General features: G+C 45.9%; 1 protein-coding gene across 2 annotated transcripts; it reads left to right on the forward strand.

Annotated features, from left to right (window-relative positions):
- The first annotated feature begins 1,186 nt into the window (after positions 1 to 1,186).
- Positions 1,187 to 21,897, forward strand: nup210 (nucleoporin 210). Of its 2 annotated transcripts, none has more exons than XM_084681014.1 (40): positions 1,187 to 1,779; positions 2,348 to 2,487; positions 2,981 to 3,112; positions 3,758 to 3,854; positions 4,041 to 4,191; positions 4,724 to 4,856; positions 4,987 to 5,145; positions 5,549 to 5,617; positions 5,767 to 5,873; positions 6,147 to 6,287; positions 6,413 to 6,550; positions 6,854 to 7,009; positions 7,216 to 7,432; positions 7,890 to 8,035; positions 9,155 to 9,373; positions 9,463 to 9,636; positions 9,745 to 9,937; positions 10,042 to 10,148; positions 10,544 to 10,648; positions 11,086 to 11,187; positions 11,318 to 11,446; positions 11,665 to 11,792; positions 11,873 to 12,008; positions 12,097 to 12,159; positions 12,574 to 12,753; positions 12,848 to 12,928; positions 13,022 to 13,153; positions 13,408 to 13,569; positions 14,046 to 14,137; positions 14,310 to 14,484; positions 14,728 to 14,903; positions 16,261 to 16,481; positions 16,609 to 16,745; positions 17,969 to 18,083; positions 18,257 to 18,403; positions 19,219 to 19,469; positions 19,556 to 19,760; positions 20,226 to 20,345; positions 20,440 to 20,514; positions 20,625 to 21,897. In XM_084681014.1, exons 1-40 carry the CDS (start codon positions 1,625 to 1,627, stop codon positions 20,726 to 20,728), a joined length of 5,670 nt encoding a protein of 1,889 aa, XP_084537140.1. In that variant the 5' UTR covers positions 1,187 to 1,624; the 3' UTR covers positions 20,729 to 21,897. The 2 variants fall into 2 exon arrangements, with proteins under 2 accessions (XP_084537140.1, XP_084537141.1); XM_084681015.1 differs by having other exon boundaries at positions 20,640 to 21,897.
- The last annotated feature ends 4,356 nt before the right edge of the window (positions 21,898 to 26,253 follow it).

Genomic DNA, 26,253 nt, shown 5'->3' on the forward strand with positions numbered 1-26,253 from the left:
TGACTAGTATAATTTGTCACTTCTGGCACACTAAAAACATGTTTCCAAATCAGTGCCGGGTAAACAAGCTATAAACCCCTAAGTGTCCATTAAACAAGAAACATGATCTGGACTGATCATTGTTCTAACAGAAACAAAGAACATCAAGACATATCAGTGGATCCCAAGTGATCTGAATTGGGTGATTAAAAATCTGGTACCAGTCCAAAGGTGTATTAGCTTACAAATTGAACAGCTTCTATGTCAACAAATGATTTCACATTTTCAAGACATGGAGGTTGATTTACCTTTCACAGCATGTCCGTTTTCACTACATTTATTTGCCAAAGATGTTGTCATTATTTCCAACTTAGTTCTCTGCCATGTTTGAGGGTAATGGTTGTCTTGTGAACTGTTTCTTCTCCTCTGCCATTCAATGGAAAGGGATGGTCTGTGATGGTATCTGATCTTAAAATAAACACTTCTGATGATCTAAGTTGTAAAAGGTTTGGCAACTATTTCAGTATAGGAGGTCATTATTTTCTCTCCATCTGCACAAGATGCGCATGCGTGTTTTAAGCACATGATGATGATGATATTCAAAGTAAACAAACTCAGTCATAATTGTTACTTCTGCATGAAACTCAGTGATTAGAAACATCTCTCAGTAATTAATGAGTAATTCATGAGTACTTTTATCTATCCAAGATGAGAAAAAGATGAGAACTATCTATTTTCAAGAAGAAGGCACATAGAAGTAGTCATCTTTCTTTGTTCAAAGTTGAATTCTTTATTCTATGAGGGAAAGGCAACTTAACTGTGTAACTGCGTGAGTGACACCTAGGGGTAGGAAGTTGTTCCCTAAAAGTTTTAAACAGGCCTATGCATCTATGGTGTTGATCAGTTGAGTACTCTCATCAAAAATCTGTTTAGCATTTCCTAAAACACGTGAAAAAGTCAGTCAACTAATTTCTTAAATAAATGAAGGTTGAAAAGAAATGCATTTAAAACTTGCAAAAAAAATGTATGACTACATTGAGCCTACATGTAACAGTTCTGCAAGCCAACGTTCATTCAGAGCTGTTCCGAGAAGGCAAAGTTCGAACTTCTAAGCAAAAAGACAAGACTGCTTCTTTAAGATACAGCGTCATCAAGTCAGATTTTACGTATACTTTACTCCCAGCATGCATGCCTGCAACTCAAAATAATTTCCAATGGCGGGTATTTCTTAAATCTAGGGAATTATTTTTATTTTACTGAATTTATCTCTTATTTCATATACTGGGCATTTGAATGTAACGTTTTATGTACAGTTTCTTGACGAGAGGGCTTCAGAGAGAGCTTCAGAGAGTGCTTTCGATTTCAGTTGCACGCGACATTGTTTAAGCATGCCGCTACCGCTTTGCGTGACTGTCATAAATTTAAACTATGTATCAATGGCCTGAGTATTTACTTTAGTAAACGGCTACTGTAACAGTGTTTGATTAGTGTTAAATTGCCTAACGGCTATACATTATGATTAGCTATGTTGTTTGGTGATGGGCTGGAGCTACTATTACAGCAATACTCGATAATTATTTTTCTCTTAAATCTTGATTGTAGTTCAACCCTCAACTATCGTTGAAGTAATTTCAGACCTTTTGACATGGCGACTCTTAGACTATCAGTATTAGGGCTATTGCTATCAATTATTTATACCACTGATGCCTCAAAATTAAATATTCCCAAAGTGTTATTACCATTAGCTCGAAGTACTAGAATTAACTTCACATTGGAGGCGACTGAAGGCTGCTACAGATGGTAAGTGCACATTTTCAGTGGCAAGTTCTGCTTTATGTATAGTATCCGACAGGAAATGCAGGGTTAACTGTGCTTCTGAACGTCTCGGATATCATATTTCCAAGGTCATGTAGGGACGCACACACAGTGCTGTTGTTGCCAACGCCGTATTTATGGTGTCTTGATGAACTTCCACGAACATTTTCAATCATAAATTGGATGGACGTGAACATGAGCAATGAGCATGCCACACGAACCCGTTTCCTGTCACATGGGAGGCGTTTCTGACCCTGTATGACTCTGTAAACTTGTCATGAAGCACATGTTCATTTATTGTCTACTCTAGTATGTTCCCCTCCAGCCTTATGTGGAAAGGTGACCTAAAACATAACAGTAATTGGAGTACTCTTTCTTGTTCACATATGGAAGTGTCTTTTAACAACATTCCTCAGGTCAAATAAATTAGGTTTATCTGTTAATCTAAGGTAGGCCTATACTGTAGTTCTCTCTTCTCTCGACAGTATAATACAGTACTATATATTCCTACGGCATGGCTCATGCCGAAATTTTTTTTGTTTTATAACTCAAGGTCCTCCACAAGACCAGAAGTGGCCAGTATCCAGACTCTGAATGCAGACAGCAGCAGACACTGTTCCCAGAGAGCTGTTGTCCAGGCCCTCTCCACCCAACCATCCAGACTCACTAGCATCATCCTGGCTGAGGATGTTGGTATGTGCTGTATCTGCTTTTGGACAGCTTGCCTGGCAGCGTTACAGAGGTTTTAGTTATGCCTTCATGCCTATTTTGTTTTATTTTGTATCTTATGTCCTATTATGAAAAGGCATGTTATGCATAGTACTATAACATTTAGACTATAAGGATAGTTTTTTCTTCATATTGTTTAGTCTATTATTGACCTTGTGTGTTGCTATTTAATATTTGAAATGTTGTATGACAAAGAGAGGGTAATCTGATTCTCATATTGTACACTGACTTGTCTTGTCTCTCCCCTAACATTTGGAGAACAATTGTTCACCGTGTTAATATTTGCTTGTCATGAAGTATTGCCACTGTCCAACAAGTAGTTAGAGGTTGTAAATATACGTGTCCAACCATGTTGACCAACCAAATACACTGCTGTATAATATAACATGTGGGGGTTTATGATACCCGTCTTGCTATCTCTGTGTGACTGACCTGTGTTCTATTCTGTTGTCTCCAGTGACAGGGCAGGTGCTGCGCTGTGATGCCATAGTAGACATCATCAGTGAGATTCAGATTGTGTCCACAACCAGAGAGCTTCACCTGGAAGACTCGCCACTTGAACTGAAGATCAACGCCCTGGACTCGGAGGGTCAGTAGCATCACCTGCAGCCTACATACACTGTAGCATCAGTTACAATTTTGATAATGCCACTGCTCAGGAGACATTTTACAGGGATTTACTTCTACAGTACTTGTCAGTGTGTACTAGTATGCACTATTAAATCCACTCTATTGTATTGAGTGATTGGCATAGGCTCTTCAGTGGTGTTTCCTAGCTGTAGTAAGGACCGTTATATCAGTAGTGATTGCTGTAAGCCCAAGGCAGGTCTCCTGCCCTGAGGCAGCATTTAAGTGTCTGTTTGTTCTGTTCCACTAGTTCCATTAGGAGAGGAGACAGTCTGCTCAATGAGCTGCAGCCACAACCTGAGTCTTTCTGATGACAGCCTCAAGGCTAGCCTGTTGTTGTTGGCCTCTGTGTATATTTTAGATTTGTCAGACTGCTGCAACAAAAGAAACACACTCCTAAGTGAAAAAGGATTATTGGCTTAGTTTTTCAGCTGCAGCTAAAAACTTGTGAAACCAGTATGCTCGGAATGTCGTCACCCCCAGTGACCTAAGCCCTACAATACCATCCTGTAATACTGTTAAATCTGTTATCCGTATATCTATATTAATTATAAAATTAGAGTGTTCATTTTTCCAATGTATCCATCCATCTGTTATTTTTTTGCAGGCAACACATTCAGCACTCTTGCAAGTCTGGTGTTTGATTGGAGCATAGTGAAAGATGCTGATGTGGAAGGATTCTCAGACTCCTACAACTCATTAAGGTGAATATCGAATACTGTCTTATCTTCGTATCATTTCATATACTTTTTATGGATTGGTTGAGGAGTAACAATTATGTTAGCTCTACCAAAGCCCCCCCAATAAAAACAGTTGGTAACTTAATGTGATGAAACATCCATAAACGTTCTCAGAATTTGATATCTTCTCCAATTGGTTTTCTTCCCAAGGGTGCTTAAATTCTCTGAATCAACGTACACACCCCCTGGTTACATCTCTGAAATGGAGAGAATTGGAAAACAGGGAGACATCATCTTGGTGTCTGGGTTGAAAACGGGACACTCTAAGCTTAAGGCAAAAATCCAGGAGTCTCTTTACAAGGTAGGCTTCCGTTAAGTCTGTCCCCTGCTGTTGCACTAATCTGAACTGTAAAACCCTGCTATGCACAGTAAAGAATCAGATGGTCCTCGTGGTTTATTCTTAGATGTGTGAAAGGCATCAAAGAACTGGGATCTAAGCTACACTGAAATAGTGCCACTGCCATCACACGAGTGTGAGGTATCAAAGCTCCAGGGACATGGAGAGCTATAAATACTGAGATAGATGTTTCTATTCTGCCATGTCTATGATGTCAGCCCGTCTAGCTGTCTGCTCTCAGATCAGTGTGGAGGGGCCCACTCTGTGATTATGTCATCCTGATGGAGAATTAAAGGCACTTTCATTCTGATGACTAAGGATTAATACTGAGTTTACTCAGTAAATTATAGAAAATTATAATATTGAACAATATTATGATGGCATGTTGGCAAATATCCGTACTTATCAAAAGTATTTATTCACAATGTAAAATGTCTCCCGTTGAAGTACTTCTCTTTGTGTATGAGCATTTTTAACCATGGTGTGCCTTTCACAGGATGTGGGTGCAGCGGAAGTGCGACTGCTAATTCTGGAGAACATCCTGCTGAGCCCTGCTCATGATGTCTACTTGCTGGCTGGCACCTCCATCCAGTACAAGGTTCAGAAGATCAGACAGGGCAAGATCACAGGTAGCTCTCTATACCATTGGTATCCTGCTATATCGTCGACTATCAGGCTACTTGATGAACTCACAATGGCGCACATGTATTATACTTGAACTCACAGCGAACTTGAGGTTTGACTGCTGTCATGTTTCAGAGTTGGCGATGCCCTGTGAGCAGTATAAGCTCCAGCTCCAGAACAGTATGACTGGGCCTGATGGGGACCCTGACCTGCCTGTGGCCAGCCTGGACCAGAGCAGCTCCTCTGTCAGCGCCCTGCAGCAAGGACACATCCACGTGGTGCTGGACCACAAGAGTATCCTTCACACCGCACACACCTCAGCTCATCCTGATTAGTTTGTCACTGAGACTGATTCGTGTCAGGTGTTGATTGACAAGCGTAGCTGCTCCCCCTCCCCCTTCTGTAGTGCAGTGCTGCTGTATGACATGTAGGGTTAGTGTAGTTCTCTTTGCGTGTGATGCAAACTGTAGATTGAAGAGAAGGTGCTTGGTGGAGCAGACACAGGAAGTGTTATGAATATAATGAGACTTGGCACACTGGTGTAGGCCAGACGGGCTAAGCACTCTTGTTAAGATGAAACCTCTAACTGGTGTTGTGCACTTGACACCTACCACACAAACTGGGACCCTAAAAGAAGTGTAATAAAATGTCAGTATTTGTATATCCAATTTTATATTCCTTAATAACCATTTCCAAGGCATTCGTATGCAGGGAGTGTCTCGCTTGCCCAACAGTACACTCTATGTTGTGGAACCAGGATACTTGGGTATTTCTACATCGTTTTGTTATGTCATGGTTATTTAACCTACATGCTTCTGGGATTTCATTGTTCTATGTAAATGTTCTTAACCATGTCCTTCTCCTACTGATCTGCACAGCTTGTTTTCACTCCGTCTTGATTTACATTTTGTTCAGGTTTCAAAATTTATCCTGGAGAGAGCTGGGTCCTTGAGACAGGGCGTGTGTATGAGGTCCTTCTTGAAGTGTTTGACAAGTCCAGCAACAAAATCTACATATCGGATGTAAGATAGATTTTTTCTTAAAGGGTCGAATTGTTAGTTGAAGTTGTGACTGGCAAATCATACTTCAACGCAGTCTATGCTGGAATAGAAAGTACATTTTATCATGGAGGCCAAATTAGCATCAGACTTAGAAGGTTCACAGAGACAATAAATAAGTAAATACTTTTTAGTTGAGTTGTCTGTTTCCCCACCAATAAATTATAATTGCTGTTTTTGGAGAAAAACAATTCCACCCAAAACCCTTATTTTTCCCTTCAAATATGTTTTACACAGAATATGAGGATAGATACTGCCTTCCCAGGAGAGTACTTTGAGATTCTGGAATCTTCTGTGAATGGATCATACCACCGTGTCAAGACTCAAAAAAATGGACAAACACTCATTGATGCTGCACTCAGATCTGTGGTGGACCAAGTAAGTGATATTACAACCCTGAATTAGTCCTTGTGGTTTGGTACTAACCCAACATTTCCATTTAAATGTAAAATAAGAATATAAACATCATTTCCTGTGTCTTAATGAGACTTGTTCTGTTTTAGAATGGAGGGGTCCACACATTCCCAAACCCCGTTTCCAACAAGCAGGAGGTAGAGATCTACAATCCCATAGTGCTCAGTCCCAGCATTCTAACATTTCCATGGCAGCCCAAGGTCGGAGCCTACCAGTACACAATCAAGGTATTTGACCCTGGTGGCTGATTGTCAGGCTGTCTCTGCCCTGCACATCGAATGCATCTTCTATTCGTCTTTCAGAAGAAGCACACAATACATCACCTGCACAGCATGTGACTATAGTGTGATGACTGTGATAGGTGAAAGGGTTACACTGCTTGACCATTTGTATGGTTGTATCAGAGAGATAGTGGAAGATAACGCCCATGTTCTGAATGGGATGTGTTTGGTATGTAAGTGATGGCGCCAGGTCTAGATCTCCCTCTGTGTGCTCCAGAGTCAATATTGACGCTGGCTGTGTTGCTCCAGGCATCCGGAGGCAGTGGGAACTTCAGCTGGGCCTCCTCCAACATGGCCGTTGCCACGGTGACTGTGAAAGGAGTGATGAAAACCGTCCGTGACATCGGCGTGAGCGTCGTGAATGCCCACGATGTACGCAACCCGCTGCACTATGGACACATGAAGGTGAGCTGCTGAAGGGAACCGGTCAGCCAGGCCACTAGACCACAGATCAGCCCCAGTGTCTGTAAAACCCCACTGTTCTGAAAACCACACACAGAATAATGACACTGTTCAAGTGTCTGTGAATTCATAAACCCTGAACTGTAGGCATGTACCCTGGTACTGTATGTGCTCAATAGTTTAGTCCTTGTGCCCCGTGGTCCCTCCAGGTGTATGTGGTGGAGCCGGTGGGGATGGACTTCTCCCCCTGCCCCGTGGAGGCCAGGGTGGGCTTGGTGCTGGAGCTGCCTCTGAGGATCTTTGGTCTCCTAGCAGAGAGGAGCCAGGGGGACCAGATGGATGGGGAGAGGGTCATGCTGAGTGACTGCTCCCACTTTGACCTGCAGGTGGTAGAGGAGAACCAGGGAGTGTTCCAGCTGCTGGAGGGTGAGGCTGCATGCTGGAGGGGCTGGTAGCTGGGAGTTGGAAGCTTTGTGCAGGGTGCTTAGGGCTCGGGGCCAGGGGCTTAAATTGAGGCATTCTGGACGTAGATGAATTGCTTGGGTGTGCTCCTCTAAGGCTTGTCACGGGGGCACAACCTTTTATGTGGTTTATGTCATATTCGGGTTGCAAAGACCATTTTTATTCCTCTCAAAGTGCTTTTGGTCACAAGATGTGCAGTTTTGCATTCTATAATTCCTTGTAATAAATGTGATGACTGGTCTGGGACTAACACCATGGGACTGCTGCTGTCTGTTCTGTGTCCATTTGGGGCTGGAGATGCTTACAACTGTAGACACTCACACTTATGGACCAGGACTGTGAGACAGTTTTATGGGATTTAATTGACTGCTTAGGTCTGACTGTGGTGTGTTGGTGTGCGTACGTGCGTGCGTGTTTTCAGGGCCTCTGGCTCCAGGACAGGAGCACTGTAGTGGGGTGAGGGCCAAGGCCCTGGCCCCTGGATACACCACCCTGACAGTCAGCTACACCCATGGAAACGTCCACCTCAGTGCCAAGATCACCATTGCTGCCTACCTGCCTCTCATAGTAAGTATTGGTCCATCCTGGACAGAGTCTCTACCTGGTCCATCCTGGACAGGGTCTCTACCTGGTCCATCCTGGACAGGGTCTCTACCTGGTCCATCCTGGACAGGGTCTTTACCTGGTCCAACCTGGACAGGGTCTCTACCTGATCCATCCTGGACAGGGGTCCCCTACAGCAGGAGTTGTCAAGCCTTTTGGGGCCAGGGACCCCTTACAGGGGAGAACAGGACCCCCCCATAATCATAACACCCATTCAGCATACCTTTTGTGCTCTTAAATGGACACAATATGCTTGTTTTATTGGTGCAAATTGTCCCTATCTGTAGATTATTATATATTTTTTCACTTTTTAATGATACAGCACAATTGATGGCAAATTCATTTGAGGACCCCCCTGGCTATGGTTCTGGGACCCCTGGAGAACCACTGCCCTACAGTTTCACTAGAACACAGTTACCAGTATACACACTGTTTCTGCTTCTATACATAATTTTGCAGATTTGACCAACTCCTAATAAGGCTGTTATTTTATACTTGTCTGTTGCGGTGGCATCTGAAATCTCTATAACGATCTTCTGCCACACTCCCACCTATCTTTAGCACAGCAATTAGCCTTTCCCCCTTAATCAGCGACCCTCACACACGCACGCATACACACCTACATTCCTTCACAGATATACACGCACCTTTGCTCATTGCAATCAGTGCAGAAGTGCAATGATCAGCTAGTGTTAAATTCCACTCTCCTGGGTTTCCTCAGTGTTGTGTGCATTTTAATTATGCCCTCATGCACTCGATACACTGATTTGTTTTCTCTCTGCTTGGTGCAGCTCCAGCACAGCTCTAATGGAATTGATGTCAGCTCTTCGGCTGGAATGTAGAATTTATGTAAAGCAGGCGTTATGGAGGGGGTTTTTGATCTGAAGGCATGCATCATTTTGTCATGCCTTCCTCATGACTGCATCTCCATAGTGCTTGAGACCCAAGTACAGACTTAGGTGCTGGTTGTTTCCAAAAACAGGAAGGTTTCTTTTGGGATCTGAAAGTGTCCACTTATTTTACCCTCTAACTTCTCCGCTGCTCTGCTGTGGTCTAACCTGCTGTTTCTGCTGTCCTTGACAGACTGTTGACCCTGCGTCAGAGGCCCTGGTGACGCTGGCCTCCTCTAAAGACATGCTCCTCGAGGGAGGCCCAAAGCCCTGGGTCCTAGAACCCTCCAAGTTCTTCCAGAACGTGAAGGCTGAGGAGGAGAACAGTGTGAGCCTGGAGCTGACCGGGCCGTCCTCCCGCAGCTTTGCCCGTCATGGGGTCCGAGCCACCTGCAGGGCCCTGGGAGAACAGGTACACCACCAGCCCGGCTCACCTGGAGCTGGGGAGCTGTGCACGGCCAGCACTACAGGGATGTGAGTGTCAGTAACGTGTGTTCACAGGTCTTGGCAGTGACGGTCGGGAACCATCCCAGCCTGACCAATCCCTACCCTGCGACGGAGACGGCAGTGGTCAAGTTTGTGTGTGGCCCTCCCTCTCGCCTCACCCTGGTCCCTGTGTACAGCAGTCCCCAGCTTGACCTCACCTGCCCACTGCTGCAGCAGAACAAACAAGTGGTGGGTGGTGGACGCCTCATCGGCTTGACAAATTCACCCAAGTTAATCAGGATTCTACACCTGTAATCCACTCCACTGGATAACCTTCACATCATGCTATTTTCTCAGGTGCCTGTCTCCAATTACCGAAACCCTGTGCTGGACCTAGCTGCCTTTGACCAGCAAGGGAGAAAGTTTGACAACTTCAGCTCTCTGAGCATGGTCTGGGAGTCCAGCAAAGAGGCCCTGGCCAGTATTGAGACGTCCATGCCCATGGAGCTGCAGCAGCTGGAGGACGGGAACAAGCAGCAGAAGCTCCACGGTAGGACCAGGATGTTGCTGGCGCATGCTGCCTCATGCAGCCCTGCCCTGTGTCTGGAGCCTGAGGCTCACCTTCATGTCCGGAACTCTCCTCGTGTGTGACAGGGCGTCAGACGGTCCTGGTCCACCATCAGTCGGGCTCCGCGGCCATCACAGTGACAGCTGTGGGTTACCAGGTCCCTCACTTGGAGGCTGCTAGGGTCACCAGTCGGGTAAGTGTGGTGACACTGTAATACATTTTGAGAGCCGTTTTGGCAGCGTGACTTTTGACTTTCTCTGTGAGTGACAGATAGGAACCTGCTGTTGTTAATGAGTCTGTAACCACAAGAAAAGAAGCATTGTTCCTACCTCACATAAACATCAGTGTTGCCATAGCAGCTCTACAAATGATCAGAGGCAGTTTACTGAAAGGAGAACTATCAGATTATTTTATTTGGCGGCTGACATGTTTCCCACAGTACATTCCTTTTTACTCCTTCAGATGAAACCTTTACTTCTACAGAACACCTAAATAGGGCAACCTTCTCCTGTTGCCGCACAGTTCATGCAGTATTTATGTGTGTAACCATGGTTACCGTTCTGCTTTATCACATCCTGCTCCTATCAGTATGACCCTTTGACCCCGGTGTCGGCCACGCTGGATCTCCTGCTGGTGGAGGATGTGACAGTCAGTCCTGAGGCCGTCAGTATCTACAACCACCCAGACGTGCGGGTAAGAGCTGCTCCCCATGTCTCGGCTGGCCTCCCCCCTCAGACGCTGTCTGAACACTGTCTCATCCAGTGACAGCACAATGCGTGTTTCATCCCATCCCATAACTCGTCCAGTAATATCTTAGGATATCCTCGTTGCCCCGTGTAAACACGTCTGACCCTTTCTGGGAGCCATGTTGGTTAATCCTGCAAGATGAAGGTGTTGGACATAAATTGCAGCTAGTGACCTGTCTAAAAGGATTAAGAAGTGTGACTGGGGTTAAGGGTCCACTTTGATGCCTCGAGTGCTTTACGGGCCGTTTGAAATATTACATGATGCGTTTCCACGACGTGGAAAAAACTGCACGTCAACATTGATGTTTCATTTTTGACTGATTTTGCTCCCTTGCTATTGTCTTCTCTACTATAATCACTGTTGACACCTGGTTTGTCTGGCAGGCGGACCTGTCCCTCAGAGAGGGTTCTGGGTATTTCTTTGTCAATGCCAGTGTTGGAGGAATAGCAGACGTCATATTCCAGCAGAGCCACAGTACTGCAGAGGTGAACAATACACAGAATCACTCACAGTATCAAAGCAATGCCAGAATCCAACAAAAGAATAGTATCTGACATGACAACAATGTTACGTCAATGTTACAAATTCGGATAGTAATCCTGTTTGTGTTTCCAGGTGGTTCCAGTCCAGGCAGGAGTCGTCCAGGTTATGATTCATGACCTGTGTCTGGCTTTCCCAGCCCCTGCCATGGCCACAGTCCAGGTCTCTGATATCCTGGAGGTTTATGTGAGAGTGGTGGACAAGGTCAGTGGGCAGACCCTCATCTCCCATATAACTACTCCTTCATCCCTTTCTAGATCCTTCCCTTAGCCTTGGCCTGGGTGTGGAGTCTCTGTTATCTGCCTCACATTCCTCTCCTGACAGGCTAAGATCTGCCCTGAACGCTGAGTCCCACTGTTGTTCTGAAAACGACCCAGGAGCTGTGGCCTGTTTGGTTATAGTAACTATATTTCATGTCTTAGGTGGAGATTGGAAAATCAGTGAAAGCTCACGTCCGTGTCCTGAATGACAACAAGAAGCCCTTCCTGGCCAAATACTTTCGCTTCATGAACCTGAAACTCAAGGCAGCGTCTTCCATAGTCTCTCTGCAGTAAGTTTTCAGTGGTGGAACAACCATACACTGTAGTTCCAGTATCTTAGATTGAATGATTGACTTATTGTTTTTCTTAGAGCGCTATCTGAGCCTTCGGAGAAAGACACGGCCATCTTCCTGGTCAAAGGCTTTTCCATTGGTCAGACCACCGTGTCTGCTGTTTTAGTTGACAAAAATGGAAGAAAAATTGCTTCTGCTCCTCAGCAAATAGAGGTGGGAACTTGTATAACATTCAAACAATAAAGATTTGTCAATGTTTCAGATGATACATGTTTTGATGACTTTTGTTATTCCTTCTCAGGTGTTCCCACCTTTCAAACTCCTCCCCAGGAAAATGACCTTGATAATAGGAGCCATGATGCAGGTATTGAAATTAGTGTCAGCATGATGTAGTTCTGTGGAAAAGTCTTGGTGTCTGCCACGCAACTGATTCTGATCTGAACTCACTCTCCTCCTGGGAGGATGATTAGAAAAGCCACATGGTCATATTCAACACTGTCTCATTGTCTTTTAAAAAGCCCTTCCCATACTCTAAGATAACATACATACATTGAATATTATTTAAATGTAATGTCAAACTCCATAGTGTTATTATTAAACACCCTGAGAATAACTGTTTTGGAATGCTCCTAGACCCCACATTGACAGGAGTTAATGAATAAACTGTCATTGTCCTTCGGAGCAGTCATTGAAGCAGTCATGTGAAACTGATAGTCTGCCATATTTGTTCCGCATCACCCTCTATCTCGCTCACTCTCTCTGTGCCTCCATTTTGTAGATCACTTCTGAGGGTGGTCCCCAGCCTCAGTCCAACATTCTCTTCTCCATGGCCAATGAGGAGATCGCCTCCGTTAATGGGATTGGTCACGTTAGGGGCATTGCCATTGGCAATGTTACTGTGGCTGGACTGGTGCAGGCGATAGATGCAGAGACTGGCAAGCTGGTAGTTGTTTCTCAGGTAAAGTACCCTTAGGCCATCCCCAGGTGTAATATGATGAATAGGTTTGTTATTCCGACTGACAGAGGGTTGTGTTCTGTGTTGAATTAAACAGGATGAAGTGGAAGTGGAAATCGTGCAGTTGAGGGGTATTCGGATCCGAGCCCCCATCACAAGAATGAAGACTGGCACCCAGGTAACTTTCTGTTTACTGAACAGTGAAAAGGAGATTTGGGATGTTACTGGTGAAACCTGGCTGTGAGTTGACCTTGCCTGTCTCTTGGGCCAGATGCCTGTGTATGTGATGGGCCTCACAAGCAGCCAGACCCCCTTGTCTTTTGGTAATGCCATACCTGGCCTCACCTTCCATTGGTCCACCACCAAGAGAGACATCCTGGAGCTCCAATCACGACATGCCGAGGTAGGAAGTGGCCTGCTGGCCGTGCCTTCCCCCATTCCCTTTCAGGAAAAATATCCTATTGTGTGCCGGCCTACAATTATAGATTATGCTGATAAGCTTTCCCTATTTTTAGCTCCTGCCTCAGTCCTTTTTTTTATCAGATTGACTGATTTAGGGCAAAGCAAATATCTTACACCTCCAGCAGAGAGGACTAGGCATCTGCCCAGTATTCCACTGTTTTGCTTTTGTGCTCACACTTCAGTACCTCTCAACAGGCTGGTGTGCAGCTGCAGTCAGAGCATAACTTTGCCATGAGCGTGACTGGGAGGAGTAAAGAGGGCCGGACGGGCCTGAAGGTGGTGCTGAGGGCCTCGCAGCCCTCGGCAGGCCAGCTGGAGGGGAACCTCCAGGAGCTCTCTGATGAGCTCCAGATCCAGGTAGCTGCAGTACAGGACCTTCAGCTCCTCCAGCTAGCGAGCGAGCTAGCCTAGCACTCCCCCAGGTCAAACCAGTACCGCTGTGTGTGTGTGTATAAGTATTTGTGGTTGTCACTGCCAGTGAAATATCTGACAATGCTCCTGGTGGTTTACGGTTCTATGTTTATGGACCGGTACTTGTCCTCATGTCCCCTTGCTTGCTGTACTATAAACTACAGGAAGTAAACAAGCCAGCATGCAAACTCTTCACAGCATATTGGAAGAAAAGCACTGACGCTTAGCATTAAAGTATTGTGGGACTTTTTCCTCTTCTGGTGGACTTTATAGGATGATGAGGGCCTCTGTTTGTCACTTGATGAGCTGAATGTATCCGGCTTCAAACTGCATTAGTCTATGTCATGTCCTGAAAACCCAAACATCAAAGCACGATTAAAACCTCTTAATAATTGGCTTTTCATCTCCTCACTTTGATCAAGGTTTATGACAAGCTGCACATGCTTAATCCTGAAGTGGAGGCCAAAGAGATTCTGATGGCTCCCAACTCTGTGCTCAAACTCCAAACTAACAGGTACCTGAAGAGGTCTTCGCACACAGCATGGACCCTCCTTGTCATGTTTACTGAAGATTCTTAAAGTTTGAGTGCGACACAAAAAAGGGGCATGGTGTGATGGAAAGTCCCTTTCACAACCTTGACGTTGATATGAACCCAGAGGAATGTTTGTCCTCCGTGTGCTGCTCAGAGACGGTGTGGGCACGCTGTCGTACCGTGTGCTGGACTGTCCTGACCAGGCTGTCATCGCCCAGGTGGATGACAAGGGGCTGCTGTCCTCCAGCTCGCTCACTGGCTCCTCCTCCCTCCTCGTCAACTCACAGGAGACCTTTGGTGTCAATCAAACCCTCATCCTCGCTGTCAAGGTACAGCTTGGCGCTTTTATTAGATTTTATTTTATTTATTTTTTTTACAGATTGGGGAGCCACTATTTCCACAGGCTGTAGCAGTTGGTGACGTGTAATGAGCCGACACTAAAATAGCCATCATTAACCACACTAATTCCCATAGATTCAGAGCCACAGCGCTATTGCTTATCCATTACCCGGCCCCTTAAAATGACGTGTCCCCTTGACAATGATTGATCACCACCTTGTTGATGTTCCCAGGTGGTTCCCGTGTCATACCTGCGTTTCAGCACCAGCCCAGCTCTCCACACGCCCTCCAAGGAGACCCTGTCAGCCATCCCCCTGGGCCTGCTGCTCACCTTCACTGTCCACTTCCATGCCAACACCGGAGAGCTCCTCCACAGCTCCAACTCCATACTGACATACGCCACCAACAGGTAAACACCGCCCCTCAGAGCACTATGGAGTCAGATACACAAGGCAGTTAGGGATCTTCATTGTCTGAACAGTCTAAAGTTAAAAGGGAAATGCGCTAGACTTGGCTGGACAGGTTGATGGGCAGAGGGGCAGAGTGTGTGCTTTTTGGTCGTTAGGCAGTTTTCAGTGGCTATCCAGTCCCAGGCTGTGAGGCCATTATCCTGTCGTGCCTGCCTGTAAATGGAGTAGCTAGGCTGCCCTGAGTGCTCTGTTAGTGCAACCCTCTCAGCCCTGTCGGAGCTCATATCGTTCTCACTCTCAAACTCTCACCAACAAGGAATGACAACACTCCAACTCTGCTTTCACCAGTGGGAAGGGAAGATTGAATTTAGCACTAAGGTCTCCCAGAATGCATTTATCTAATCACTGTCTAGACCACACAGCTAAGCAAACATTGCAAATAGGGATTTCATGCCTGGCATTGATTTTAGAATTTCCTTAGAATGCACTGTGGTATATTTTTTTATGATATTGACCTATGTGAGATATGTATCTGACATGGGGTTATGCAAAGACAGGAGCTGTTTCACTATACAAGACCATACTTGCCAATAAAAATGGACTGTTGTCCATGCTGTCTATACTGTACATCTCAATGCATAAGGGCTGCTATAGTAGGGGAGTTCACAGTTGGGTTTAAAGGCAGCTAGGATGGCTTCAGCTTCACAGTAATTTACTAGGCTGTTCCTTCCTCCCTGCCTCAGACACAGCTGTTTCCACCTGAATGAACCAAATTAATGGGAGAGAGTGGAGCAGGGAGGCATTACTGCACTGTCAACCAGGGACTCCCTTATTTGCCAGCACAATACATTGATTCTATTACTTAGTTCTCAAGGTGCTGACAGACCATTTTACAAGAAACGTGTCCAGAGAGGGACAGCCTGGTACACATGGTGAGGGCCATGGGGCCTTCCAGGGGCCTCTCCAGAGAGGGACAGCCTGGTACAGATGGTGAGGGCCATGGGGCCTTCCAGGGGCCTCTCCAGAGAGGGACAGCCTGGTACACATGTTGAGGGCCATGGGGCCTTCCAGGGCCTCTCCAGAGAGTTGTCTGTTTCAATAATAAGAACAGAAAAAAAGGATGCACTGTTGCAAATATCAATACATTTGACCTCGGATGAAATAACACTTGTTTTCAAGGCGTCTTTAAACAGAGGAGCAGAGACGACCCTGCCTAACCCCGTCTCCCTCTCCCCTGTACAGACGACCCTGCCTAACCCCGTCTCCCTCTCCCCTGTACAGACGACCCTGCCTAACCCCGTCTCCCTCCCCCTGTACAGACGACCCTGCCTAACCCCGTCTCCCTCTCCCCTGTAGAGACGACCTGGTGCAGGTGGGCCGGGGCCCAGGAAACAACACTCTCAATGTGCGCACGCTCAACGTGGGCCTCACCCTACTGGCTGTGTGGGACCGGGAGCAGGCGGGCGTGGCCGACTACTTGGCACTGCCCGTGGAGCATGTCATCCACCCTGCAGACGCCCACAGCCTGGTGGTGGGAGACGTGGTCTGCTTCAGCGCCCACGTCCTCAGCCCAGACGGTAAGAGAGGCTAGGGAAGGAGCGGGGCCAGTAGGAACACCTGAAGTGTGTGAGGAAGCAAGAGGCTAGGAGACCCTCCCTAGTGAAGTGGGAAGAGATCACCCAATCAGATGTCATCTCCCCACAGGTATGCCAGGCACCTGGAGCTCCTCAGCCAATGGCGTGCTGCAGGTGGACCCTCAAACAGGTGCGGCGGTGGCCCGAAACGCAGGCACTGTTACGGTCTACTATGAGCTCCCTGGCCAGCTGAGGACATACAGAGAGGTAACAGAATCCCTGGAGCTGCAGCACACACTCCATTGCCTTGACTTATCATACTAGTGACGAGTGTTCCAGGAAAGAGGGACAGTAAATGCCAGAGTCATAATTATTATCCAGAGGTTACATTCCCTTCCATCACAAGAGCGTTGGATGTGATCCATATCCGCTTACGCGGGAATCTAGCTATCAGTCCAAGAAGCATTATACAGTACATCTCCGTCTCCATCATCAGATTTCTCCCCTCATCAGTAGTGGATCCTGACTGTGTAATGTGTGTGACTCCTCCCTACTTCCCTCGCAGCTACTGCTGTGGAGATCTTCCTCTGAGATGGAGCAGACCCAGGATTAATTAGCTCTGCTTCTCTCCTAGAGATGGAGACTAAGAATCAGCCAGCAGCTCTGCCTGCACTACAGTGTTTCCACCAGGCAGCCAGCTGCTCTGCCTGCACTACAGTGTTTCCACCAGGCAGCCAGCTGCTCTGCCTGCACTACAGTGTTTCCACCAGGCAGCCAGCTGCTCTGCCTGCACTACAGTGTTTCCACCAGGCAGCCAGCTGCTCTGCCTGCACTACAGTGTTTCCTCCTGGCAGCCAGCTGCTCTGCCTGCACTACAGTGTTTCCTCCTGGCAGCCAGCTGCTCTGCCTGCACTACAGTGTTTCCTCCTGGCAGCCAGCTGCTCTGCCTGCACTACAGTGTTTCCTCCTGGCAGCCAGCTGCTCTGCCTGCACTACAGTGTTTCCTCCTGGCAGCCAGCTGCTCTGCCTGCACTACAGTGTTTCCACCAGGCAGCCAGCTGCTCTGCCTGCACTACAGTGTTTCCACCTGGCAGCCAGCTGCTCTGCCTGCACTACAGTGTTTCCACCTGGCAGCCAGCTTCGGCCACTCCTCCCTCTGTCTGCCAAGATTTTGTCTTTACTTACGCAGGAATCTTTCCACTTAGTGCTGTGTGAATGAGGCTGCGATGATTAGATGCTATCTGGATCAGTAACACACCATCACAGGAGCAACCCACCTATTGGCTCTAATTGAGACTAAACAGATACTGTTGTTGAACCATACTTGACTCTTAACTGAATGTCCACAATCACACATTTCAGTTTACATTTGTGGGTGTGCGTGAGCTAGTAACACACAACTGGGGAAAGACATCTGCGCAGACATCAGTCAAGTCAATCAAGTCCTGGTTGAAGTAGTTTGGACCTGGGTTGCTGTGTGTGTCCTGCAGGTTGTCGTGGACCCAGCCACCAGGACTGCAGTTCTGGCTCAGGCTGTGCCAGTGAGGAGCGGCAAGGAGACCAGGGTGCTGCTCACCACCAGGGAGAGAGGAACACACCTCATCGGTAAACCTTCCCTTCTCATCCCTGCTTATCAAGATCTGGTCTCATCTCACCATACTTTCACCCTTAACTGAATCTTCATATTGAGATTTACGGTTTCATTTTCATCCACCTACTTGAATTTCGACTGCTTTTAGAATGTGCATGCTTGAATACTATGCTTTTGTCCCTGGCAGGTTCTTGTTCATCCGCCCAGACAAACTCTCTTGCTAAGCTCTGCCCAGAGACCTCGGTCAGCTGCCACCTGAGCTTCAGCAGCGACGCCGTCGACTTCTCTGCCCACGACGTCTTCCTCACGCACACCAGCTTTGACCCCAGCGCCGGTAGGTACCGTGGTGCTCCGGAAACAGCAGGAGGTGGTCGTGACATCATGACTTCCCTGACTGGATATAAAACAGAGGAGGGATTGGCACTAAACGTAAACGATGTCTGACTGAACGAGTCCTCAGTTACCTGTGCCTCTTGTTCTATTCTGGCTGGACCTACACTTAAGCATTCCCACCTTTAACCATCCTTTAGATGTATTCAACATTGACCAAGTGAGAGCAGGCTAAGGAGCTAGCAAGTTGTGTGCAAACTACATAACCCGGGTGAGGAAATACTGTTTACGAGGGAATAATCAATACCAGCAAGGCTCATGAAATGAATTTAGCATGGGCTATAAAAGATGTCTGGGTGATGTATTGAATTAAAAAATGTTTCCTCCTGACTGATAGAGGCAGAGACCTAATTGAGTTTGGGAGTTGGGGCTTCTGCCCTGCATTGGCCTATCTCTGAGGTGAACCACAGGGGGGTTGGGGGGGCGGGGGGGGGGGGGGTTACCAGCTTATTCCCCCATACTGAGATGGATGGCTGTGTAGAAGGACTGGGGAAGGAGGGCGAAGCACTATGCCAGGGACATTAATCCTTGCCTTGTCACAAACGGAAGATTGTTTGTAATTTAACGGTTTCAAATCAATTTTCTTTCTTTGAATATTTTTGGAAATGCTTTTTTAACATTCTAATGGGAAACTGGCACTACGATTTTGAGTCAAGTAATCTTTCTGCAAGACAATCAATCTATTAACCGCTTTGTAATCAAGCTTGTTTCAGACTCATTTTAGTTCTCCATGTTTTTCTCTGTTGTTCTCCTCTCCAGGCCTCTATGCGTGTTCTATAACCCTGCAACCAATGAGTGACCAGCAGACGCGGGTGCTGAGCATGTCCATGGCTAACCTGCTTGTGAGGGCCGGGGTGGAGGACAGTGGCTTCTCTGGGGAGCAGGTCAGTGCCAGGCTGCCCATCGAGCCGGGCCTCTACTCTGACCAGACAGAGCTGCTCCTCACTAACCTGCACCCCTCAGCCGAGCTCACCGTCTTCGGGCCCAGCGCTGTCCTGGCCAACCTCAAGGTCAGTCTCTGCTCGCTCCACTGACAACACAGTTCCCTCATTCTGTCCCGAGTCAAGCCTCAGTTCACACTTCTCTCTGCGGTCAGGTGACGTCCAGTTCTCCGTCCATCGCCGTCCAGGAGAAGGAGGTGTCCCAGGTCTTCCCCAGTCATATCAAATACAGCGTCCAGGCAGTGGCGTCCCAGTCTGCAGTCTCCACTTCCATCTCAGTCAGCAGTCCCTCCTCTGGACAGACCCTCCTCGTCCCTGTCACCCTCACCCATGTGGCTGACCCCAGCACTGCCAGTCAAGGTCAGACACCTCCAGGTCTTCCAGTGCTATGCCTCTTCTGAAACCACACAGTGCATTGTGAGAAGAGGTAGATGATAGGGGCTGGAAAAGCCTGAAATCTAGGAAAGCTTATTAACAGGATATCCATCATTGACATAAGGAAGCGGGGTAATGGCACAAAAAGGCTGCCAAACAATTGTGCCGGGTTACTTATTTTCCTCCCAGGTCACCTGTTGATGTGTATTAATGACATCTATGGGACTGTGACGTTCGCTGAACAGCAGATTTACCGTAACCATCCATCATTCCATTACCTGTTAATGGGCTACAGAGAATGTAGGGCATTTGGATTTCATAACACTGTCAGCTAGTAACTACAGTCTTTGTTCTGGCCAGTGAAAACTTTAAAAGGGTGAAGATGTACACGTGTGAATGAACATGTGCCTCAGCTCTCAGGTGTTAATCGTCTCCATCCTTGTCTTGTAGCGGTGGATCCAGGTGTAAGCATGGAGGGCACCCACTTCCTGCAGAACTTCATTGACTCTTACCAGATGATGTTCTTCACTCTGTTCACCTTGCTGGCTGCCACGGCCATCATCATTATTGGTGAGTCATTCAGTTTTGGTTCACTGATTCTATTTAGTTGAACCTGGTCCCCCTCCACTGATGGTGTACGGTGTGTTTGTTCTCTTGTGCTCAGTGTGCCACGCAGCCTTCTCACCCACAGACCATGCACACCACCCAGCCTTCATTCAGAGAACGCCACCCCCCTCAGGTACACATGGTGGTACTTGTTTGCTGCTGTATTGTGATTTGTGGAACTCGTGGATCTAGTGTATTAGTATTTTTTTTTAACTGTTTTTGTTCCAATGACTTTTGATGCAGGTTTTCCCTCTCCAGTTTCCAATTCCTTCAACCACAAGATGACCCCAGACCCAAAGAGTAGTCCCAAACTCCGCCTCTTCTCCCCAGACTACAACTCCAGATAGAGCATATGGTCTACCCTTGGCTCTGAGCCACAGTCCGCACTCCAGGATAAGTGCCTAACTTAGAGGACAATGTCTGAAGAATTGACTTGTGAATTCTGTCCAACATCATGTTCAATGATTATTTCAAATGCACTGCAGTTAGTTTGAGTGTTAGAGCTTGAGGCTTTGAGGAGTTGACAGGGCCATTTGGTTGTTTTGTGTGTTCAGTGTGTGTGTGGGAAGCATCTTACAAGGTGAATTTTTACTACTGTGGTTTCAATATTAGCTTTTATACATTATTGAGTGGCCTCCATATGTTTTGAGAGACCTGTTTGTTCTTCTTACCTAATTTATATTTACGTATAGTATGGTTGCTTTGCACATTGTATAGGTTGGCTTAAAAATATGAGTGAAAATTTGTATTGTTAATCAGAAATGGAATTGCTATAAACTCAGGAATTTAACAAACCACTTCTCCTGTATGGCTTTCAGCAATATGTTTATTTTGATCAGGTTAATATCATTTTTGGTTAAAGAAAGATGTAGCATATTGACTGTGAGACAAGTAACACCACTGAATTAATCCGTCCTTTGATTTATTCTGTCCTCCAAATATCTGCACATGTTCAGGTAAATAGTTTGTCCATTGACTTTGGTGGCATTCCAATGTATTTAGTTGTAAATAACTCTCTAATGGGTTTTGGGACATGTAGCTTTTCTCAAACACAAATGTGAAATTGTTTGAGAATGTGAATCAACTCCTTAAGTTAAAGTGCTGTCAATCTGAACTGGCATTGTAATTGTGATCTGCAGTATGTATCTGAGGTGGGCTGTATGTTCATTTCTGCTATACTGGGAGAGAGAGTGGAGATAAATTGAGTATTGCTATTGAGGCCAAGACTGCAACATTGCTTAACATTTTATGTCTGGAAAAGACAGCTTTTGGCATTGAGTGATATTTCTGTTAAATTCAGTTTTACTGGTGCAGATGGAGTATATTATTCCTCAATCACCAAAAGTTGTGAGTGTCAATGTGAGTGTCAGTGTATTGTCATCCTCTTGCCTTACTCTCATATGTGAACATGTCACTATTGGTACAGGACATGTGAATACTAGAATTCCCTGAAGAACTGGTCAGTTTCATTGAGTGCTTTTGTCTTTGCTTGAATAATAAACGTTTTACTTTTTTCTTTCTGCCCCGTGCCTCATTAACTTATACTAACTATAATTTTAACCAAGCCAACTGTACCAAGCCAATTTTAACCAAGCCAACTGTAGCCAACCGATATTTAAAAGTTCAGGCCGCTCAAGTCCCTTCTTTTGGATCCTTTATAGTTGGCTCCTTTTTCCATGGGATGTTTGGTTGCGTTGTTCACAGCTAGCTGCTTCATCTGTCCCTAAACTCGTAGCGACATTCACACAGCATGTTCTGCCACCAAGCACAAACAAAGCAGCAGGGATTAGGGCTTGTCATCCCCCAGTGTCTCCTGAGATCAGTTAAAGGTCTAAGACCGTTGATCAAACATTTCCCTGTCTGTCAGTGATTGGCCTGGAGCTCTGTGGTGTGTCTCAGCCTCACACAGCTCATCTGTATGCCTGCTCTGCTGCTGGGAACACCAGGAACATGCAGCCCTGCCTGGGTGGAAACATTTGAATGTGCTTTACATGGTTTGGTGCCTCAATAGTCCCTTTGTGATTCACGAGCTACAAAGACTTAGGTATGTGCACTGCAAATGTGTTTATGATTTTGTGGGATGGCCTTTATTGTAGTGTGGGAATGTCACTAAATCTTTACTGCATGTTGACTAATGAAAGCCCGTCCTTTTCCTCCAACCTATCCGGAAAGTCCGGAAATTAAATGCATATAACCACAAGAGCCATGGACAGGCACAACATTATACCCTTACTGAATTAGTGGGAAAAGTTATATTAGTAAACTCCATAGGAATATTGCTCTGTATTTCTCCATACAGAAGGGACACAGCTGTTTGACGCAGGCCAAAGCCAACCCAGAAGTGAAGGGAAACAAGCCTGTCTGAAAAGCTGTTAAAATACTAAACGTAATGTTCATGCGCTATAACAGAAACTTTTCCGGCTTCATTGCCGGCTTTGATTAACATAAGATCATCAAAATCAGTGCAATTCTAAATAAGAATTTCATATTTGGCCTGTTGGGACATGTTTTTACGTTCAACATTGGACTGCATATATAGTTAGGGCAGCCAACCATGCCAAAGTATAGAAGACAGTCAATTTATTTCCCTGTCAATGGGTGTGTATTTTGAAGGCCAAGATGCCAACCTGTCTAGCAAAGATCCCGGGGTTTCCTGGGTGAAGGGAGACGATGGGCACTGCTGTTCCAGGTGGTTTACTCTCCTGACAGAGCTGGGATCAATAAGGTTTGGCACTGAAGGAGACCTGACAAAAAGGCTTTCCTCATGTATGATTGCAAGAGGAGAGGAAAGATTCACCATCAACTAGAAACCAAACAGTTATGTTAGGGGCCAGAAGAGGATGAGATCCTGCCTCTTATGTTGTGCTCCACTATTCACACAGCTCGAAGAGATTAATTACCTACCAGGACTTTACAACTGTTATTTGTACCAAGATGAAAAGAAGAAACTACAATGATTTATCTGTTTTTTTTATATTGATGTTTTTCATTGTGATGTATACAATGCCACTCCACAGAAACCATTATTCCACTGACCACTGCATGCAATGTTCTCCACACTGGGGAACCAATACAAATGTGTTCCAGTAATGCATGTATCTTTATGACTGATGGGGTGTTGTTGAGCTCAGCCCTGACTGGTCTCCAGTACTGGCCGAGCACTTGGCACCCTCAGCAAAACCTTTCCATGCTGACTAAATGATAGGTCCCCTTTTCCATCACAGAGCAGGCAAATGGTTTGTGGAACTAAGAGAGCCTGAAATGGCTTTGCCTCAGTGGAAATATACGAGTGGTTTCACACAGTAAATCTGTGAAGCTGGCACCCAACTGCTGGCACCGGCTCATGACTGGTCATCCTGCAGGAGTTGGGAGAGTGCAGAGGACCCTAATCATGATAAACAATGGATGTCTAAGTGCTTTAACATCTTGTGGGTGCTGAGGTCTATCACACTGCAGTAATGAGGAGGTCCTACCTGTGGGAATTGCTCTTTGCACCTGGACATCCTAAGTCCTGTGTCCTTCTAGAAGAGGGTGTGTTATTGTGTGACTGCATGACTACATGCCCTCTGGCTCATGTGCGAAAGAATGTTGGTACTGAAATGAGAGACTCCAAGGGTAAGGAATACATACTGTAGCAAGGATGACACAAGTGATGATACATCATGAGTTACTGTCACCTGATATTTCTGCATTGTGGTGGCTCATTTAGTTGGCATCACTCCTGGATCAATTCACACTAGAAATATGAGACAATGGATGTGTGGAACCTTGTGATGGTGATACGGCACATAATTCTCCTAGCGCCTGCTGACACTGGGTCTGGTGGATGGTGCAGGGCCATCTGGGTGGCATGTGCAAGGTTTAACCCTGGCACCAGCAGGCTTGACTGGCCTCCTGCCACAGAGATTAGGGAACTGCAGCAAAACTCCAATATGCTACATCTGCACTGCACGCTCCTTAACTGCCTCCCACTGTCTGCGGTTGGCATATCTGTGTTGAAGTTATCTCTGTAGGTGCAATCCTCTGTCTCACCTTCTGGAATACGCTGCACAGGTAAAACCTTTCATTTGGATGGACAAAGTGTTCATCCAGACTCCAGATAACACTCCTGACAGCAACCAATAATACAAGCTCTCACTTTCCCATTGGAATTTTGATCAAAGCAAGAGAGGGAGTATGGAGAGGCATGGAGTGAGGGAAGCAGAGCAACCCTGTGTTTCTGTCACCTAGCTGTGACTCTCTCTCTCACTCTGTCTCATCCTGTCTTTGATAACAGAAGCCATAACAGGGGCATGATCACAGACAGCAGAGTGAATAATGCAAAGTCCCACTCCTCATTCCCTACTCCCTGTAGCTCAGCCTCTGGAGATGTGTGTAATAGCAGACATGAAATGCAAGATAGAAGGAGCTAGATTTTCATAAAGACAGAATACTGTTGTTTCCTTGGTGGGATTCGATTTAGAGAAACCATTTGTTGGGCGATTTACTGCTAGACCTCGCTCAGTGGGAGTGGCTTGCTTAAAAGCAACAGTTTTAGCAGTCAACATCAAGGTGTACAGATTACTGTGCCAACTTGATATTATATAATTCTGCCAAAAGATAAGCAAATGTAAAACGTGGTTATCAAAATGGTCATTTAAGTGCACAGAGGAGGCTGTTGGACAGCCAGTCATCTCTTCAAATAATGGGTGACAAGGGAGGACGATCACCTGCTTTCCTTCCCTTGGAATTACAGAACTGTGCTAATTCGTCATCAAATCTGAAGTTATTCTTGTCCTGTTCCTGATATACTGTTACATAAAAGGATTTTTATTAGGTCCGCACTCAGAATTCGTTAATCAAACCATAAATGCTGTGGTTGTCCAAAAAGGGAATTGAGTAAAAACTAAATTATATTAAGTTCCTTATATTCACAGTTGAAAGTAAGCTATGTATTGATAGTTGTCTTGACAACTGTTATCTGATAGTATCCTGAAAATGTTTGAATACAATAGCAAAAAAGTTCTCACCCATCTCCCTGCAGCTATCTAAAAACATGCAGATTCATAAAACTTCAAACCCCGCCTACTTGACAGCGTCTGTTTACGAAAAGTCACGGGTACAACGTGGACGAAGGGAGAACAGAGAACATCACAAGGAAGAACTTAGAGGTACAGAGAGGACATACCAAACAGTCGTAATTTTCTCCACAATAAGTTGAAAAAAGGATTAATAAGAATTGACTTAAAATGGAGTTCAATGTGAAGTGCCGCAAGTGGTGTGAACTGGAAGCTTAGTTTTCAGTCGGTGCCTGTCGGACGCACTCTCCACTGACTGGATACATTCGTACCAGCTCATTCAACCCTTCCCAGCTTTAATGGAGGCAGTATGATAGCAATGGCGAGGCGCAAAAGGCACGACGCTTGGAATATTTGCGCATAACCATAGCTTAAGTTTTGAAAAACGACTGCGTGAAAACTGTAATCAGGGCAAACCAGTTGGAGCGAAATGGAAAGCCCGACGGAGAATCCAACCAGGGCTGCGGAGTATCTGAATGAGCTGAATAAAATTATCGAAACCCAACAGGAGTTATTGGAGAGACAGAAGAACAGGATAGAGGACCTGGAGCAGCAAGTGTCTGACTTATGCACGGAGAAAGCTTGTCTGAAAGAGCAATACCAGCGGCATTTAGCTACTTGCAGGCTGCAGCAGAGCAACAGCCACGTAACACTAGGTGCTATAAAAGAAAACATCACCCAAGAAAAGTAAGCATTTATTCCACCCATTCCACTGTTGTTGAAGGTTGACAGACACTAGCCACACTAGTAGCCTACTGTGCACTTTCACAGTTTACTTTACTAGTACGTCGTTCTGAATGAGACTTCATGAGATT

The sequence above is a fragment of the Hypomesus nipponensis genome, chromosome 18 (assembly GCF_054491055.1).
Source record: "Hypomesus nipponensis isolate SF chromosome 18, ASM5449105v1, whole genome shotgun sequence".
NCBI lineage: Eukaryota > Metazoa > Chordata > Actinopteri > Osmeriformes > Osmeridae > Hypomesus > Hypomesus nipponensis.

Coding starts and splice junctions, on each gene's coding strand:
- nup210 (XM_084681014.1), top strand. CDS start 1,625: ATGGCGACTCTTAGACTATCAGTATTAGGGCTATTGCTATCAATTATT. Junction 2,488..2,980: donor CATCCTGGCTGAGGATGTTG/GTATGTGCTGTA, acceptor TGTTGTCTCCAG/TGACAGGGCAGGTGCTGCGC. Junction 12,160..12,573: donor TAATAGGAGCCATGATGCAG/GTATTGAAATTA, acceptor TCCATTTTGTAG/ATCACTTCTGAGGGTGGTCC.